Below are 15,905 nucleotides of genomic sequence, written 5' to 3'. Positions count from 1 at the left end.
ACACCAATTGTCACCGGCTTCCATGCAGAATATGTTCCGCCTTCTACCACTCTTTTTCTTCTGTGAGCTAGCCAGTTCCGCATCCACAAAGCATTGTCCCCTTGGATCCCATGTCTCCTTACTTTCCTGGTAAGCCTTGGATGGGGTACCTTCTGAAATACCTTGCGAAAATCCATATACACTGCATCTGCGGCTCTACCATCATTAATGTGCTTAGTCACATCCTCAAAATACTAATTCAGACTCGTAACGCACGACCTGCCTTATACAAAGCCATGCTGACTATTCCTAATCATATTAAGCCTCTCCAAATGTTCATAAATCCTTCCTCTCAGGATCTTCTCCATCAACATACCAACCACTGAAGTAAGACGCACTGGCCTATAAGTTTCAGAGCTATCTCTGTTCCCTTTTTTGAATAAGGGAACAGCATCCACAACCCTCCCGTCCTTCCGAAACTCGCACGTCGTCATTGATGATGCAAGAATCCTTACCTGAGGCTCAGCAATCTCCTCCCTCGCTTCCCATAGTAGACTGGGTTACATCCCGTCCGGTCCCGATTGACTTATCCAACTTGATGCTTTGCAAAAGCTCCAGTACATCCCCTTTCTGAATACAGTGAAAACCCGTTATAAATGATTGTTTAGGTCCATAAAATGTCATCGGGGTCGCGCTAAAACAGCGTTGTTCTTACTATAGAAATTAAAACACAAAATAAATTTAGTAAAGGTTTTTAATGCACAAAACAGCAAAGAAAAACATTGAAGAATATTAGTAATAATCATTTACAGTTTATTTCTTTAATAAGTGATCAAGTGTTCCTTGCTTGCACGTAGCTTGTCGCTGGCTGCGAATTTCTCCTGACACTAACTCTTGTGAGATCCTGTGACGGCGTTTAAACCGGTCTAGTCATCTATTGCTAGCTTTGAATTGTGAAGTTCCTCCGTTGATCTGCTTGTCAAATCTGGACTTGAGATTTCAGAATAGGACCAGAATTTAGAAGACCTTCTGAGCGGGCCTGAACGAATCACTCGTACAAGGAGTCAGCGAGGCTGAAATCTGCGGCAGTCTTCAGGCGTTTGGCTTTTATTCTTGTTTCTTCTTCAACTTTGCAAAGCGACGCGCGTAACTTTTCTTTGTGAAATTTCCAACCACGAAGGGTTGATTCCGGTTACCCGAGGTGCAACTTGAGTTTGACTTTTAGTCTTGATTGCGTCAAGTGCGTGAAGCTTATCTTTCACAGAAAATGATCTTCTTGTTCTGGCAGTTTGTTCCATTTTGAGCAAAAATAGGTCGACTCACACAAAATGCTGTTGGAAAGCAGCAGGCGAGGCAGCATCTGGTCGGGACACTTCGTCAGGACTAACCGAGAAAAGGGACAGCAAGAGATCTGAAAGTGGGAGGGGTAGGGGAGACCCGAAACGATAGGAGAAGACAGGAGGTGGAGGGGTGAAGCCAAGAGCTTGGAAGTTGACTGGCAAAAGGGATACAAGGCTGGACAAGAGGGAGTATGGATTGACATGGGTGGAAATAGAGTCAGATGATACATCGCGTTGTATCCGAATTCGCGTTGTCGAGGCACGTAAAATCGTAGTTTCACTGTATTTATATTCTCAAACTTTTCAGTGCCCTGGAAGTTATCCCAACAATCGTCAAGATCCTTTGACGTAGTGAATACTGAAGCACAGTATTCATTAAATACCTCCGCTATTTCCTCCGGTTCCGGACGTACTTTTCCATTCACACTTGATTGGTCCTATTCTCTCACGTCTTATCCTCTTGCTCTTCACATATTTTTTGAATGCCTTGGGATTTTTCTTAATCCTTTCCGCCAGGGCATTCTCATGGTCCCTTCTGGCTCTCCTAATTTCATTCTTAAGCTCTTTCCTGCAAGCCTTATAATCTTCTAGATTCACATTATTACCTGTTTTTGAACCTTTCGTAAGGTCTTCTTTTATTGAACAGATTTACAACAGCCTTTGTACACCACGGATCTTGTACCCTATCATCCTTTTCATTTCTCATTGGAACGTACTGTATCTACTCAGAAACCCCACGCAAATATCCCCTGAACATTTGCCCCATTTCTTCCGTACGTTTCCCTGAGAACATCCCTTTCCAATTTATGTTTCCAAGTTCCTGCCTGAAAGCCCCGTACCCCGTTTCCTCTTATCCTGATTAAACGTTTCCCTAACTTGTCCATTCCTATCCCTCTCCAAAGCTATGGTGAAGAAGATAGAATTGTGATCACTGAGAAACCTGTCACCTGACTAGGTTCATTTCCCAATACCAGATCAAATACAGCCTCTTCTCCTGTAGGCTTAGCTGCATATCGTGTCAAGAAACCTTCCGGAACACACCTAACAAACTCTACCCCATCTAAATCTCTCACTCTCGGGAGATGGTAATCAGTATTTGGGAAATTAAAATCTCCTACCACAACAACCCTGTTGTACTATTGGGTGGTCTACAAGTGCACCCAGTAGAATTATTGACCCCTTCGTATTCTTAACTTCCACCCACAGAGACTCCGTAGACAACCCCTCCATGTCATCTTCCTTTTCTGCAGCCGTGACAACAGCGCCACGCCACCGCCTCTTTTGCCTCCCTCCCTATCCTTATTGAAACATCTAAAATCTGGCACTTGAAGTAGCCATTCAAGTATCTGTAATGGCCACCACATAGCTCCAAGTGCTGATCCACGCTGTAAGTTTGTCCGCTTTATTCATGATACTCCTCCCATTAAAAGAGACACATCTTAAACCATCAGACTGAGCGCGTCCATTCTCTATCATCTGCCTATCCTCCCGTTCACAGTGTCTCCCAAGCTTTCTCTGTTTGTGAACCAAGCTCCCTTTCCTCCGTATATTCTGTTCTGTTCCCACCAACAACCCCCCCCCGCCTCACCCCGCAACGTTCACAAAAATATTGCTTAAACTACAACTGAAGAAAGACACCACACTTTACCTTAAGTACAAGCCGGCTCCACTTTTAGAGTTGGACTCCTCCAAATTCAACTGTGACTAATCCACTGTTACAGATAGGACAATACATAACAACTCTATGGCTATAATATTACAGAATCAACAAGCAAAAACAACGTCTTAAAATAGATATAGCCATTCAAAGTACACATAATTCTTAGATATCAATTAATGGAAAACATCAGAAATATGCTGAATAAAAGGGGAATTGAAAGACCGTGGAACACGAACAAGATGTTCATTGTCCCGATAGTAATATCGACAACTTGTCGCATCACAAAAGCAATACGCATTAGGATTTAACAATTAGTTCCACACATGTATATCTTCCTTAAGCCACAATAGTATAGACCACGAAGCCCGCACCTCAGGATTTAACAGTTTGGACTGCGAAAAATAGAAATAATAAGTTATTTATAAAGCACCTCATTTTGACGATGTAGTTCAATTTGCATTTCAATGTTATACAGTGCAGTGCAAATTCGACAATAAAAGACAACATAATGGCAGTGTTAAGAAAAGTTCAATGAAAAAAATAGTTTAGCGTTGGTGTTCAAAAGAAACAACCAGAGTCTGCAGCCACTTACACATTACTTACGAAAGTCTTAGTCTCCATAGTTATGTACATGCGTCTAAGACTTTTGCACAGTACTGTAGTTCTAAGTGCTGTACTTTATAGTTTAGGACCTAGTTAAAAAAACCCTAACCTGACAATGATGCTTTGTACCTTGTAGTCTGCTAGCACTATATGAACTTATCTATTTGGATCGCATGCAGGAAAGTTTTCCATTGTACCTCGGTACATGTAAAAATAATCGACCAATTTACCGATTTATCATTGTCAATAGTTCAGAGCCTCTTGGTAACCTGAGACTTCATACTGGGGTTGGGAGTGGGGATACGTAGGCGGAAGCATTCTATCCGACAGCAGATGGACAAAGGCTAGTTATTGGTACTTAAAACTAGTCGCTTCGGTCAGCCATGATTGGCCGCTCATCCAGAAGAAGGTAAACTCTGATCTCCGCTGCCTTGCAACTTTACCCTCACGGGGAAGACTTTGGGAATTAACCCAGTGGAAGAATCTGGAGCTGGAGCCCCTAAGGCAGCCTTAGGTTGTTTTCAGCTCAGACTGGCAACGACTGTGGTGCTTCTGGTGCCGAATTGTATTGGGCTCTGCTGTCCCTTTGGGTTCATCAGATGCATGGAGAGAGAGAACTTGCTACAGAGGCAACAGTTTGCTCTCCATATCATAGTGTCCTGGCTTGCGTATGTAATCAGCGGACGCAATATCGTAGAGACAGAAATATGGGAAGAGGGGGTGGGGTGGCCCTGTTGGTGAGGAATGAGATTCAGTCCTTAGCAAGAGGTGACTTGGGAACAGGGGAAGTAGAGTCTGTGTGGATTGAGCTGAAGAACAGTAAGGGTAAAAAGACCCTAATGAGTGCTGTGTGCAGGCCCCCAAACAGTAGCGTGGATATTGGGTACAAGTTGATTAAGGAGTTAACATTGGCATGTGCTAAAGTTAATGCAGTCGTTATGGGAGATTTCAACTTGCAGGTGAAATGGGAGAATCAGGTAGGTGCTGGACCCCAGGATAGGGATTTTGTGGAGTGTCTAAGGGATGTATTCTTGGAACAGCTTGTGCTTGAGCCAACCAGGACTATTTTGGACTTGGTGATGTGTAATGAACAGGAATTGATAAGTGATCTTGAAGTAAAGGAGCCATTAGAAAGTAGTGATCATAACATGATAAGTTTTTATCTACAATTTGACAGGGATAAGGGCAGATCAGAGGTGTCAGTGTTGCAATTAAATAAAGGAGACTACGGAGCCATGAGGGAAGAGCTGGCCAAAGTTAAATGGACGGATGTCCTGGCAGGAAAGACAAGTGGATCAGCAGTGGCAGATATTCTTGGGGATAATACAAAAGATGCAAAAGCAGTTCATTCCAATGAGAAGGAAGGATTCAAAAAGGGGGAAGGGGCCACAGTGGTTGACAAAGGAAGTCAGAGATTGTATAGCATTAAAGAAAAAGAAGTATGACAGGGCTAAGATGAGTGGGAATACAGATGATTGGGAAAGTTTTAAGGAACAGCAGATCTTAACTAAAAAAGCAATACGGAGAGGTATGAGCTCAGTCTAGCCAGGAATATAAAAGGGGATAGCAAAAGCTTTTTTAGCTATGTGAAGAGAAAGAAGATAGTTAAGAACAATGTTGGCCCCTTGAAGAATGAATTGGGAGAAATTGTTATGGGAAACAGGGAAATGGCAACAGAATTTAATGCGTACTTTAGATCTGTCTTCACCAGGGAGGACACAAGCAATCTCCCAGATGTATGGTTGGGCCAGTGACATAAGATATCAGAGGAATTGAGACAGATTGACATTAGGAAAGAAACTGTCATGAGTAGACTGGTAGGACTGAAGGTTAATAAGTCCCCGGGTCCAGATGGTCTGCATCCGAGGGTTCTAAAAGAGGTGGCTCAGGAAATTGCGGATGCATTGGTAATCATTTTCCAATGTTCCTTAGATTCAGGATCAGTTCCTGAAGATTGGAGAGGGGCTAATGTTATCCCACTTTTCAAGAATGGAGGGAAGGAGAAAACGGAGAACTATCGCCCTGTTAGCCTAACGTCAGTCGTGGGGAAGATGTTTGAGTCCATTTTTAAGGACGAAATAGTGGCACATGATGGCAGAAATAGGATTAGGCCGAGCCAGCATGGATTTACCAAGGGCAAATCATGCTTGACTAATCTGTTGGAGTTTTTTGAGGGTGTAACAAGGATGTTAGACGATGGTAAGCCAGTGAATGTAGTGTACCTAGATTTTCAGAAGGCATTCGATAAGGTGCCACATAGGAGATTGGTGAGTAAAATCAGAGCTTATGGCATTGGGGCAGGGTTTCAACATGGATAGGAAACTGGTTGGCAGATAGAAAGCAAAGGGTAGCAGTGAATGGGTGTTTCTCGGACTGGCTGGAGGTGACTAGTGGGGTACCACAGGGCTCTGTATTGGGACCACAGCTCTTTACGATTTATGTCAACGATTTCGATGAGGGCATTGAAAACTATATCAGCAGGTGTGCTGACAATACTAAACTGGGTGGCAGTGTGATATGCGAAGAGGACGTTAGGAGAATACAGGGAGACTTGGATAGGCTGGGTGAGTGGGCAGAAACTTGGCAGATGTCATTCAATGAGAATAAATGTGAAGTTATCCACTTTGGAAGCAGGAACAAGAGGGCAGAGTATTGTCTGAACGGTGTAGAGTTAGGTAAGGGAGAAATGCGAACAGACCTAGGAGTCCTAGTTCACCAGTCAATGAAGGTGAATGAGCAAGTGCAACAGGCAGTGAAGAGGGCAAATGGAATGTTGGCCTTTGTTACAAGGGGAATTGAGTACAAGAGCAAGGATGTCCTTTTGCCTTTGTACAGGGCCCTGGTGAGACCACACCTGGAATATTGTGTACAGTTTTGGTCTCCAGGTTTAAGGAAGGACATTCTGGCAATTGAGGAAGTGCAGCGTGGATTCACTAGGTTGGTTCCTGGGATGGCAGGGCTGTCTTACACAGAGAGTTTGGCGAGATTGGGCTTGTACACACTGGAATTCGGGAGATTGAGAGGGAATCTGATTGAAACGTTTAAGATAATTAAAGGGTTTCATAGGATTGAGGCAGGAAATATGTTCCAGATGTTGGGAGAGTCCAGTACCAGAGGGCATGGATTGGGAATAAGAGGTCAGTTATTTAAAACAGTGTTGAGGAAGTGCTTCTTCTCCCAGAGAGTTGTGGAGGTGTGGAATGCACTGCCTCGGAAGACGGTGGAGGCCAATTCTCTGGATGCTTTCAAGAAGGAGCTAGATAGACATCTGATGGATAGGGGAATCAAGGGATATGGGGACAAGGCAGGGACTGGGTATTGATAGTGAATGAGCAGCCATGATCTCAGAACGGCGGTGCAGACTCGAGGGGCCGAATGGTCTACTTCTGCACCAATTGTCTATTGTCTATAATATCCATGGTCAACTCTGACAGACAGAAGACTCATAATACAGCGCCCCACATCCGCTCTGCCAGACTGATGAGTAACAGCTCCCTAGACTTTACCGCCTTCCCCCAGAAACACAATGTTCATCACTGAGACGCTTGTGATCTTTCAATTGACAGAGATACCGTCTTTCCACCGCTCCTCAGTCTTTGAAACTGAAAACAGCCCATTTTCGTTCTTGTCATTCCAATAGGTTATAGATACAAAACTTCACTGTTTTTCTATCCACGGATGCTGCCCGAATTCATGCATATTCCGCTCCTGTTTTCATACAAAAACTGTGGACCTGTGACTTCCCAGAGTGCAGATTTGCCAGAATGCAGAGTGCTCTGCTATTCATAGTTCCACACCAGAAGAATATTACCAGCTTCTGTTAATGATGCAAACAGTCCTTTAAATATAGTGAAATGTTCTAACGGGAGAACAGTCAGGCTTGCAATAGGATACCGGGGGAATGTTCACCTTCACAAGTAATAGGTACCAGAACATGAGGACTGGGAATGTTCTGGGATATTCATCGCTGTTAATTCAGGTGTCTGTGAACAACATTTTACTTTCTGTCCTGATATCCAAAGAGCCTTTAATTAATTCATGTAATTTCAAACAATAAATACTAAAATGCAGTTATAATGTTCTTTGTCATATGAGCCATTTAACATTTTGACAATGTTCTCATTTCCCGTGAAAGATGTTCAGCAGAAACACAAAGAGACTCTACGGGCACAAACTGAAAAATTGAGAGTAAACACGATCCTGATGACTGAGAAGGTGAAGGTTTTCCAGTTGGTTGATCGATACGCTGAGCTCACGGTCATTTCTACTGTTCGAGATCGGAGACTGGTGGAGCATGAGCTGTTGGCAAGAGGCAGAGACCACGAGCAGTGGAGAGAGAAACATCTCCGCAGAGAGCTGGAAAAAATCCGGACTGATCATCTATTTCAGAGCAGTTATTCACATGGCTTATGGGACAGAATTAAAAGATTCATCACACGGTCAACTTCGGGCTGTTCGGCAGCAGTGGCCGGAGTCCCGGGGATCGGGAAAACAACGATGGTACAAAAGATTGTTTATGACTGGGCCACGGGGAAAATATATCAGCAATTCCAGTTTGTGTTCAGTTTCAAATTCCGGGATTTAAACTCCATTAACTGTAGAATAAACCTAAGGGAACTGATTCTTGATCAGTATCCTTACTTTGGGAAATTCCTGAGAGAGGTCTGGAAGAACCCAGAGGGATTGCTCTTTATATTCGATGGTTTGGATGAATTCAAGCAAAGAATCGATTTTGCTGACAGTCGGAGAGATACAGAGCCCAGGCACCAGTGCCCAGATCCCGAGTGGTGGTGTGAAGTGTCTGACATTGTGTACAGTTTAATCCAGGGCAAGCTGCTCCCAGGGTGTTCAGTCCTGGTGACCACACGTCCCACTGCGTTACATTTATTAGAAAAGGCAGAGATCAGTATCTGTGCTGAAATCCTGGGATTTGTTGGTAAGGAACGGAAGGAATATTTCATTCGGCATTTTGAAGATGAGACGGTTGCAGCTGCTGTTTTCAAACACGTGAAGGAGAACGAGATCCTGTACACCATGAGCTACAACCCCTCCTACTGCTGGATCCTCGCTCTGGCATTAGGACCCTTCTTCACACAAAGAGACAGGGACCCACAGCGGGTTCCCAAGACCATCACCCAACTGTACTCCTACTACATTTACAACATCCTGAAAAACCACGGCCGTGAGATTGAGAACCCGCGTGATGTGTTACTCAGGGTTGGTCAGATGGCCTTCAGAGGAGTGTCCCAGAAGAAGATTGTGTTTACAGATGGTGATTTAATCAACTACAATCTGCAGCCTTCCCAGTTCCTGTCCGGGTTCCTGATGGAGCTTTTGGAGAGAGAGGATTCTGCCCAGTGTGTGGTGTACACATTCCCACACCTCACCATCCAAGAGTTTGTAGCTGCAGTCGCACAATTCCTGAATCCACATCCCGGGGATATCCTGAAATTCCTCACTGAAGCCCACAATACAATAGATGGGCGATTGGAGGTATTTCTCCGTTTTGTTGCTGGACTCTCCAGCCCAATGACAGCTCGGGGCCTGGAGGAGTTTCTGGGTCCATTTCCTCATCAAACAACCTGCCGGGTGATTGATTGGGTGAAAGAGGAGGTTAAACGCCAGATTGGAAACATGAGGAGTGAAGCCGGTAATAGGAGCCTCCTGAACACATTGCACTACCTGTTTGAGTCTCAGAATTGTAGACTGGCCCAGGCCGCACTGGGATCTGTGGAAACACTTTCATTCCGTGGAATGAGACTGACCCCGATTGATTGTGCGGTCCTGTCTCATGTCATCAAACTCTGTGAAACAATAAAACAGCTCAAACTGGAGTACTGCCTGATTCAGTGTGAAGGGATCCAGCGGCTGGGACCCGGGCTGCACAAATGCCAGGACCTGAGGTAATTTGTTTTTAACTCTCACTCTGAGCAGCGGAACTGTTCCGTTGTTTTGTTTCAATGTAAAGGAATTTTTGTAAAAGTCTAGTAACTCAGATTGTGAAGAATTGTGAAAAATGCCCAGGGGTGCGGTCGGTATTCCTCAAGGACGAGAGGGTTCGGTGATTCCTTGTGAAGGGATGTTGGAGACTTCATCAGATCGGGGAACAACGTCCAGTGGTTTAATGGTAGAAGATCACAGGAACGGCCGTGTTTCTCTCTGCCTGTGAAAAGTCCATTCATAATGTTCCTTCTCACTGTTACTGACACCCAGAACGACAGGCTGCAGCAGGCGGGTCAAAGCTTCACACCCCGTTCCCGTTGAGGGACAAGAGACCTTCAGCAGACTGTCTGAGTCAGAGGGAGACTCCTTCATCTGTGAGATTCCTTCTCCCTGCCCTTCGCTGTGGGTTGCTATTTCCATCAGTCCACCCGTGTAACTGTTCTCACAACAAAACACCCAGATCTCATGGGCGCATTTCTTTTCTCCAGATTGTGGGGCTTCAATTAGACCAACTCGTCCGTGCGATCTATATCTGTCTCCTTGTGTTGTGGATTCATGTTTTCCACATAATGGATCTCTCTACCTCATCCACCTTCCTCCTGATTGGATCTGTTCACCTTATTCTCCTACCTCCTGTGGAATCACTTTCTATCCTACTTCCTTCTGTGGGATCTCTATTCCCCCTCCCCCTATCTCCTGTGGTATCTCTCTTCCCCATCCACTTCCCATCTTTGAGGACCTCTTCCGCAATTTCCCATGGACATTTTCCAAAACACATCTCCTCCTTACCATGAAACTTTCTCCCACCCTTCAGCTATGGCCCTTGCTACCCTCTCAAGTCACTAGCACTTTTCTAACCATCGTGAAATGGGACAAAATTTGGGGACATTACAGTGTAACACTGATGGACTGAATCATTGACGTTCGTTGAACACCCCGGAGTTGGTCAGTGAGGGACATTGACAGTGATGGGAACTCCGATTGGTGATTTAATGAAGGGTTTAATGTTTCCTGTAATATCCGAGTGACAGAATTTCCTCAGACCCATAGTTCGAATCACTTTGTTCATCCAATTATCTGTTTGTGTTTAGACTTGGAGATAATAAACTGGGAGATTCAGGAGTGAAACTGGTGTCAGCAGCTCTGACGAACCCAGAGTGTAAAATACAGAAACTGTGGTAAGTACCAGACTGTGGGAGATTGTGCCGACAGTCACTGGGTGTCTGACACCAAACATTAATGTGATCAGTAAATGTATTATTGATAAACACTGGGATTTTGTATCTCCTCTCTCTACATCCTTCACCCTCACTCTCTCATATCTATTTAGCCCGATGGGAGTTCGGGGAGCTGGGTTAAGCACAATAGGCAGCGATTCAAACAGAGAGAGGAGAAATGGGCTAAAAATTCTATATCTGAATGCACGGAAAAAAGGCGGATGAGCTTGAAGCCCAGGTGCGAATGGGTAACTATGATGTTGTTGGGATAAAGGATATATGGCTGCAGGGAGATCAGACCTTGGATATGAATGTACAAGGGTATATGTGCTAAGGTAGGGACAGAAATGTGGGAAGACGGGGTGGGGTAGACCTGTTGGTGAAGAATGAGATTCAGTCCTTTGCAAGGGGGGACATAGGGTCAGGAGAAGTAGAGTCTGTGGATAGAACTGAGGAACAGTAAGGGCAAAAGGACCCAAATGGGTGTTGTCTACAGGCCACCAAACTGTAGCATGGATATTGGGTGCAAGTTGAATAGGGAGTTAACATTGGCACGTGGCAAAGGTAATGTAGCAGTAGTTATGGGGGATTTCAACATGCAGGTGAACTGGGAGAATCAGGTTGGTGCTGGACCACAGGATAGGGAGTATGTAGAGTGCCTACGGGATGCATTCTTGGAACAGTTTGTACGAGAGCCGACTAAGGACAGGACTATTCTGGATTTAGTGTTATTTAATGAACAGGATTTGATAAGCGATCTTGAAGTAAAGGAGCCATTAGGAGGTAGTGATCACAGCATGATAAGCTTTTATCTGCAGTTTGAGAAGGATAAGGGCCAATCGGAGGTCTCAGTGTTGCAGATGAACAGGGGAAACTATGGAGCCATGAGGGAGGAGCTGGCCAAAGTTGACTGGACGGATAGCCTAGCAGAAAAGGTACAAAATCAGTTCATCCCCCAGAGAAGGAAGGATTCAAAGGGGGGAAAGGAGCCACAGTGGTTGACAAAGGAAGTCAGAGATTGTAACCAGGATGATAGACAAATGAGATCAGTGGATGTAGTGTACCTTGATTTTCAGAAGGCATTTGATAAGGTCCCACATAGGAGATTGGTGGGTAAAATCAAAGCTCATGGCATTGGGGGGAAGACATTGCCATGGATAGAAAACTGATTGGCAGATAGAAAGCAAAGGCTAGCGGTGAATGGGTGTTTCTCGGAATGGCAGGTGGTGACTAGTGGGGTGCCACAGGGCTCGGTATTGGGACCACAGCTGTTTACAATTTATGTCAACGATTTAGATCAAGGCATTGAGAATAACATCAGCAAGTTTGCTGCTGATACTAAGCTGGATGGAAGTGTGACGTGATGAGGATGTTAGGAGAATTCAGGGTGACTTGGATAGGTTGGGTGAATGGGTAGATACTTGGCAGATGAAGAGGATTTGATAAGGGATATTGAAGTAAAGGAGCCATTAGGAGGTAGTGATCACAATATGATACGTTTTTATCTGCAATTTGAGAAGGTTAAGGGCAGCTCGGAGGTGTCAGTGTTGCAGTTGAACAGGGGAAACTATGGAGCCATGAGGGAGGAGCTGGCCAAAGTTGACTGGACGGATAGCCTAGCAGAAAAGACAGTGGAAGAGCAATGGCAGGTATTCTTGGGAATAATGCACAAGGTACAAAATCAGTTCATCCCCCAGAGAAGGAAGGATTCAAAGGGGGGAAAGGAGCCACAGTGGTTAACAAAGGAAGTCAGAGATTGCATAGCATAAAAAAAAGAAGTATGACAGAGCTAAGGTGAGTGGTTTTTAAGGAATAACAGAAATTAACTAAAAGATAATACGGGGAGAAAAAATGAGGTACGAACGCAAGCCAGCCAGGAATATAAAGGAAGATAGCAAAAGCTTTTATCGGTATAAGAAGAGAAAGAAGATAGTTAAGAACAATGTTGGGCCTTTGAAGAATGAATTGGGTGAAATTGTTATGGGAAACAGAGAAATGGCAGAAGAATTTAATGAGTACTTTAGATCTGTTTTCACTAAGGAAGACACAAGCAATCTCCCAGATGTATGGATGGGCCAAGGACATAGGCTAACAGAGGAAATGAAGCAGATTGACATTGGGAAGGAAACGGTGATGAGAAGACTGATGGGACTGAAGGCTGACAAATCCCCAGGTCCAGATGGTCTGCATCCTAGGGTACTAAAGGAGGTGGCCCTGGAAATTGCGGATGCATTGGCAATCATCTCCCAATGTTCTTTAGATTCAGGATCAGTTCCTCAGGATTGGAGAATGGCTAATGTTATCCCACTTATTAAGAAAGGAGGGAGGGAGAAAAGAGAGAACTATCGACCTGTCAGCCTGACATTGGTGGTGGGGAAGATGCGAGAGTCCATTATTAAGAACGATATAGTGGCATATCTAGATAGTAGTGATAGGATTGGGCCGAGCCAGCATGGATTTACCAAGGGTAAATCATGCTTGACTAATCTTTTGGAGTTTTTCGAGGATGTAACCAGGAAGTTAGATGGGGGAGATCCAGTGGATGTAGTGTACCTCGATTTTCAGAAGGCATTTGATAAGGTCCCACATAGGAGATTGGTGGGTGAAATCAAAGCTCAGGGCATCGGGGGGAAGACATTGATATGGATAGAAAACTGGCAGATAGAAAGCAAAGGGTAGAGGTGAATGGGTGTTTCTCGGAATGGCAGGTGGTGACTAGTGGGGTGCCACAGGGCTCAGTATTGGGACCACAGCTGTTTATAATTTACGTCAACGATTTGGATGAAGGCATTGAAAATAACATGAGCAAATTTGCTGGTAATACTAAGCTGGGTGGCAGTGCGACATGTGATGAGAATGTTAGGAGAATTCAGAGTGACTTGGATAGGCTGGATGAGTGGGTAGATACTTGGCAGATGATGTTTAGTGTGAATAAGTGTGAGGTTATCTACTTTGGGAGTAAGAATAGGAAGGCAGATTATTATCTGAACTGTGTAGAGTTAGGTAAGGGAGAAATACAAAGAAATCTAGGAGTCCTTGTTCATCAGTCACTGAAGGTGAATGAGCAAGTGCAGCAGGCAGTGAAGAAGGCTAGTGGAATGTTGGCCTTTATTACAAAGGGAATTGAGTACAAGAGCAAGGAAATCCTCTTGCATTTGTACAGAGCCCTGGTCAAACCACACCTGGAATATTGTGTACAGTTTTGGTCTCCAGGTTTAAGGAAGGACATCCTGGCTGTTGAGGAAGTGCAGCGTAGATTCACGAGATTAATTCCTGGGATGTCTGGACTGTCTTACGCAGAGAGGTTACAGAGACTGGGCTTTTACACGCTGGAATTAAGGAGATTGAGAGGGGATCTGATTGAAACATATAAGATTATTAAGGGATTGGATATGATAGAGGCAGGAAATATGTTCCAGATGCTGGGAGAGTCCTGTACTAAAGGGCATGGTTTGAGAATAAGGGGTAGGTAATTTCGGACAGAGTTATGGAAAAACCTCTTCTCCCAGAGAGTTGTGGGGGTCTGGAATGCACTGCCTCGGAAGGTAGTGGAGGACAATTCTCTGGATGCTTTCAAGAAGGAGCTCGATAGGTATCTTATGGATAGGGTAATCAAGGGATATGGGGACAAGGCAGGGACCGGGTATTGATGGTAGTTGATCAGCCATGATCTCAAAATGGCGGTGGAGGCTCGAAGGGCCGAATGGTCTACTTCTGCACCTATTGTCTATTGTCTATCTCCAGGCTGGACTATGTCGGTCTTACAGATTCTGGTGCCAAAGATCTCGCCTCCGCTCTCAGTACAAACCCATCACTGGCGGAGCTGAACCTGAGTGGTAATGAACTGGGAGATTCAGGAGTGAAACTGGTGTCTGCGGCTCTGAGGGACCCAGAGTGTGAAATGCAGGAACTGTGGTAAGTACCAGATTTGGGAAGATTGTGTTCACTGTCACTGGGTGTCTGACACTAAACATTAACGTGATGAGTAATTGTGGGACTCTTAAACAGTGGGGATTTGAACCGTCTCCTGTCTCACTGCGTCCTTTACGCTCATTCTCATTTCCAGTCTGAACAGTGTCGGTCTCACAGATTCTGGGGCCGAGGATCTCGCTTCCGATCTCTGTACAAACCCATCACTGACGGTGCTGAGCCTGGCATCAAACTCGCTCACAGACCGATCTATCCCCGCTCTCCGGCGCCTCATACTGACCCTCTCGTGTTTGGAGTGGATCCGGTGAGTGTTTATGTTAATGTTCAATGTGATTAAAATATCAGCGGATCTGCGGGTTTTCTGTTGATATTTACCTGTAGCTGTTGTTGAAACATTAACCCCAGCCTCCTGATACGACACTATTGTGTAATCCATTTATTCCTCCATCTGTTTCAGCCTGGCTGGGAATCAATTCAGTGAGACCGGGAAGAAGGAATTGCGATCTCTGAAGGAACCCAGACCCGGACTGAAAGTGGATCTATGAATATCGGCATGTTTGAAAATCTCAGACCTCTGTGACGTCAGCGATGGATCCGCAGTGTAATTCCGTCTCACGTCCAGAGTCGCTGTTTCCGGCGTAGTCCGGGTTGAGAGCTCCGCCAGCTGTGACACCGAGAATTACACAGACAGGAAGACACCGTGGGTGGGGCTGTTCCCGGGATGGGATTATTCCAGGAGAGAATTTTTTTTTTCAGTTTGGGATGACGATGCATTCGGCAGTCCGGCCGATATAATGATGTTAAATTAACAGACTCCTCGGCAGTGACCCTGGATCTGCAAAGATCTCGGACACGGCCCTTAAGTGTGACTTTATAATCATTGGTGAGAAATGGGACTGTTTCTTCAAACTGTCACTCGTTGTCGCCGATTGTGTGTAACCGTGAGTGAATCGCGAACAGTGTATTTATTCCTGCACGTCAGCAGCTCACATATTGTTTAAGTTACTATTGTCATGATTAAATCAGTAAACCGCTGCAATTTCCTGTCTTGGTATCTGACTTGAGTGTCATTAGAGGAGAAACAGTGACCTGGGGTTACTGCTGCCCCCCGCACACGATGGACTGCAATAATGGGTCTGAGCTGCTCACTCTGATACAGTGGTGTCTCAGCTTCCAGGCTGAGGGATGTCAGTCGAATAGTACCTTGTCCCCAGGTCCTCTTCACTCTCCCAT

The 15,905-nt window shown here is 44.9% G+C and overlaps 1 protein-coding gene across 4 annotated transcripts in view; it reads left to right on the top strand.

Annotated features, from left to right (window-relative positions):
* LOC132386665 (NACHT, LRR and PYD domains-containing protein 3-like) overlaps positions 1-15,700 on the top strand; it is a 48,606-nt gene extending 32,906 nt beyond the window's left edge. For all 4 annotated transcript variants that reach the window (XM_059958999.1, XM_059959000.1, XM_059959001.1 and 1 more), the window contains 5 exons: positions 7,718-9,485; positions 10,617-10,703; positions 14,487-14,657; positions 14,809-14,976; positions 15,130-15,700. In XM_059958999.1, coding sequence (XP_059814982.1) covers positions 7,718-9,485; positions 10,617-10,703; positions 14,487-14,657; positions 14,809-14,976; positions 15,130-15,217 — 2,282 coding nt within the window. In that variant the 3' untranslated portion in view covers positions 15,218-15,700. The remainder of the gene's footprint in view (positions 1-7,717; positions 9,486-10,616; positions 10,704-14,486; positions 14,658-14,808; positions 14,977-15,129) is intronic.
* The last annotated feature ends 205 nt before the right edge of the window (positions 15,701-15,905 follow it).

This window comes from Hypanus sabinus, unplaced genomic scaffold (genome assembly GCF_030144855.1).
Source record: "Hypanus sabinus isolate sHypSab1 unplaced genomic scaffold, sHypSab1.hap1 scaffold_125, whole genome shotgun sequence".
NCBI classification, from domain to species: Eukaryota; Metazoa; Chordata; class Chondrichthyes; order Myliobatiformes; family Dasyatidae; genus Hypanus; species Hypanus sabinus.
The sequence above is the reverse complement of the archived record's forward strand: the minus strand, read 5'-3'. Positions and strand labels throughout refer to the sequence as shown.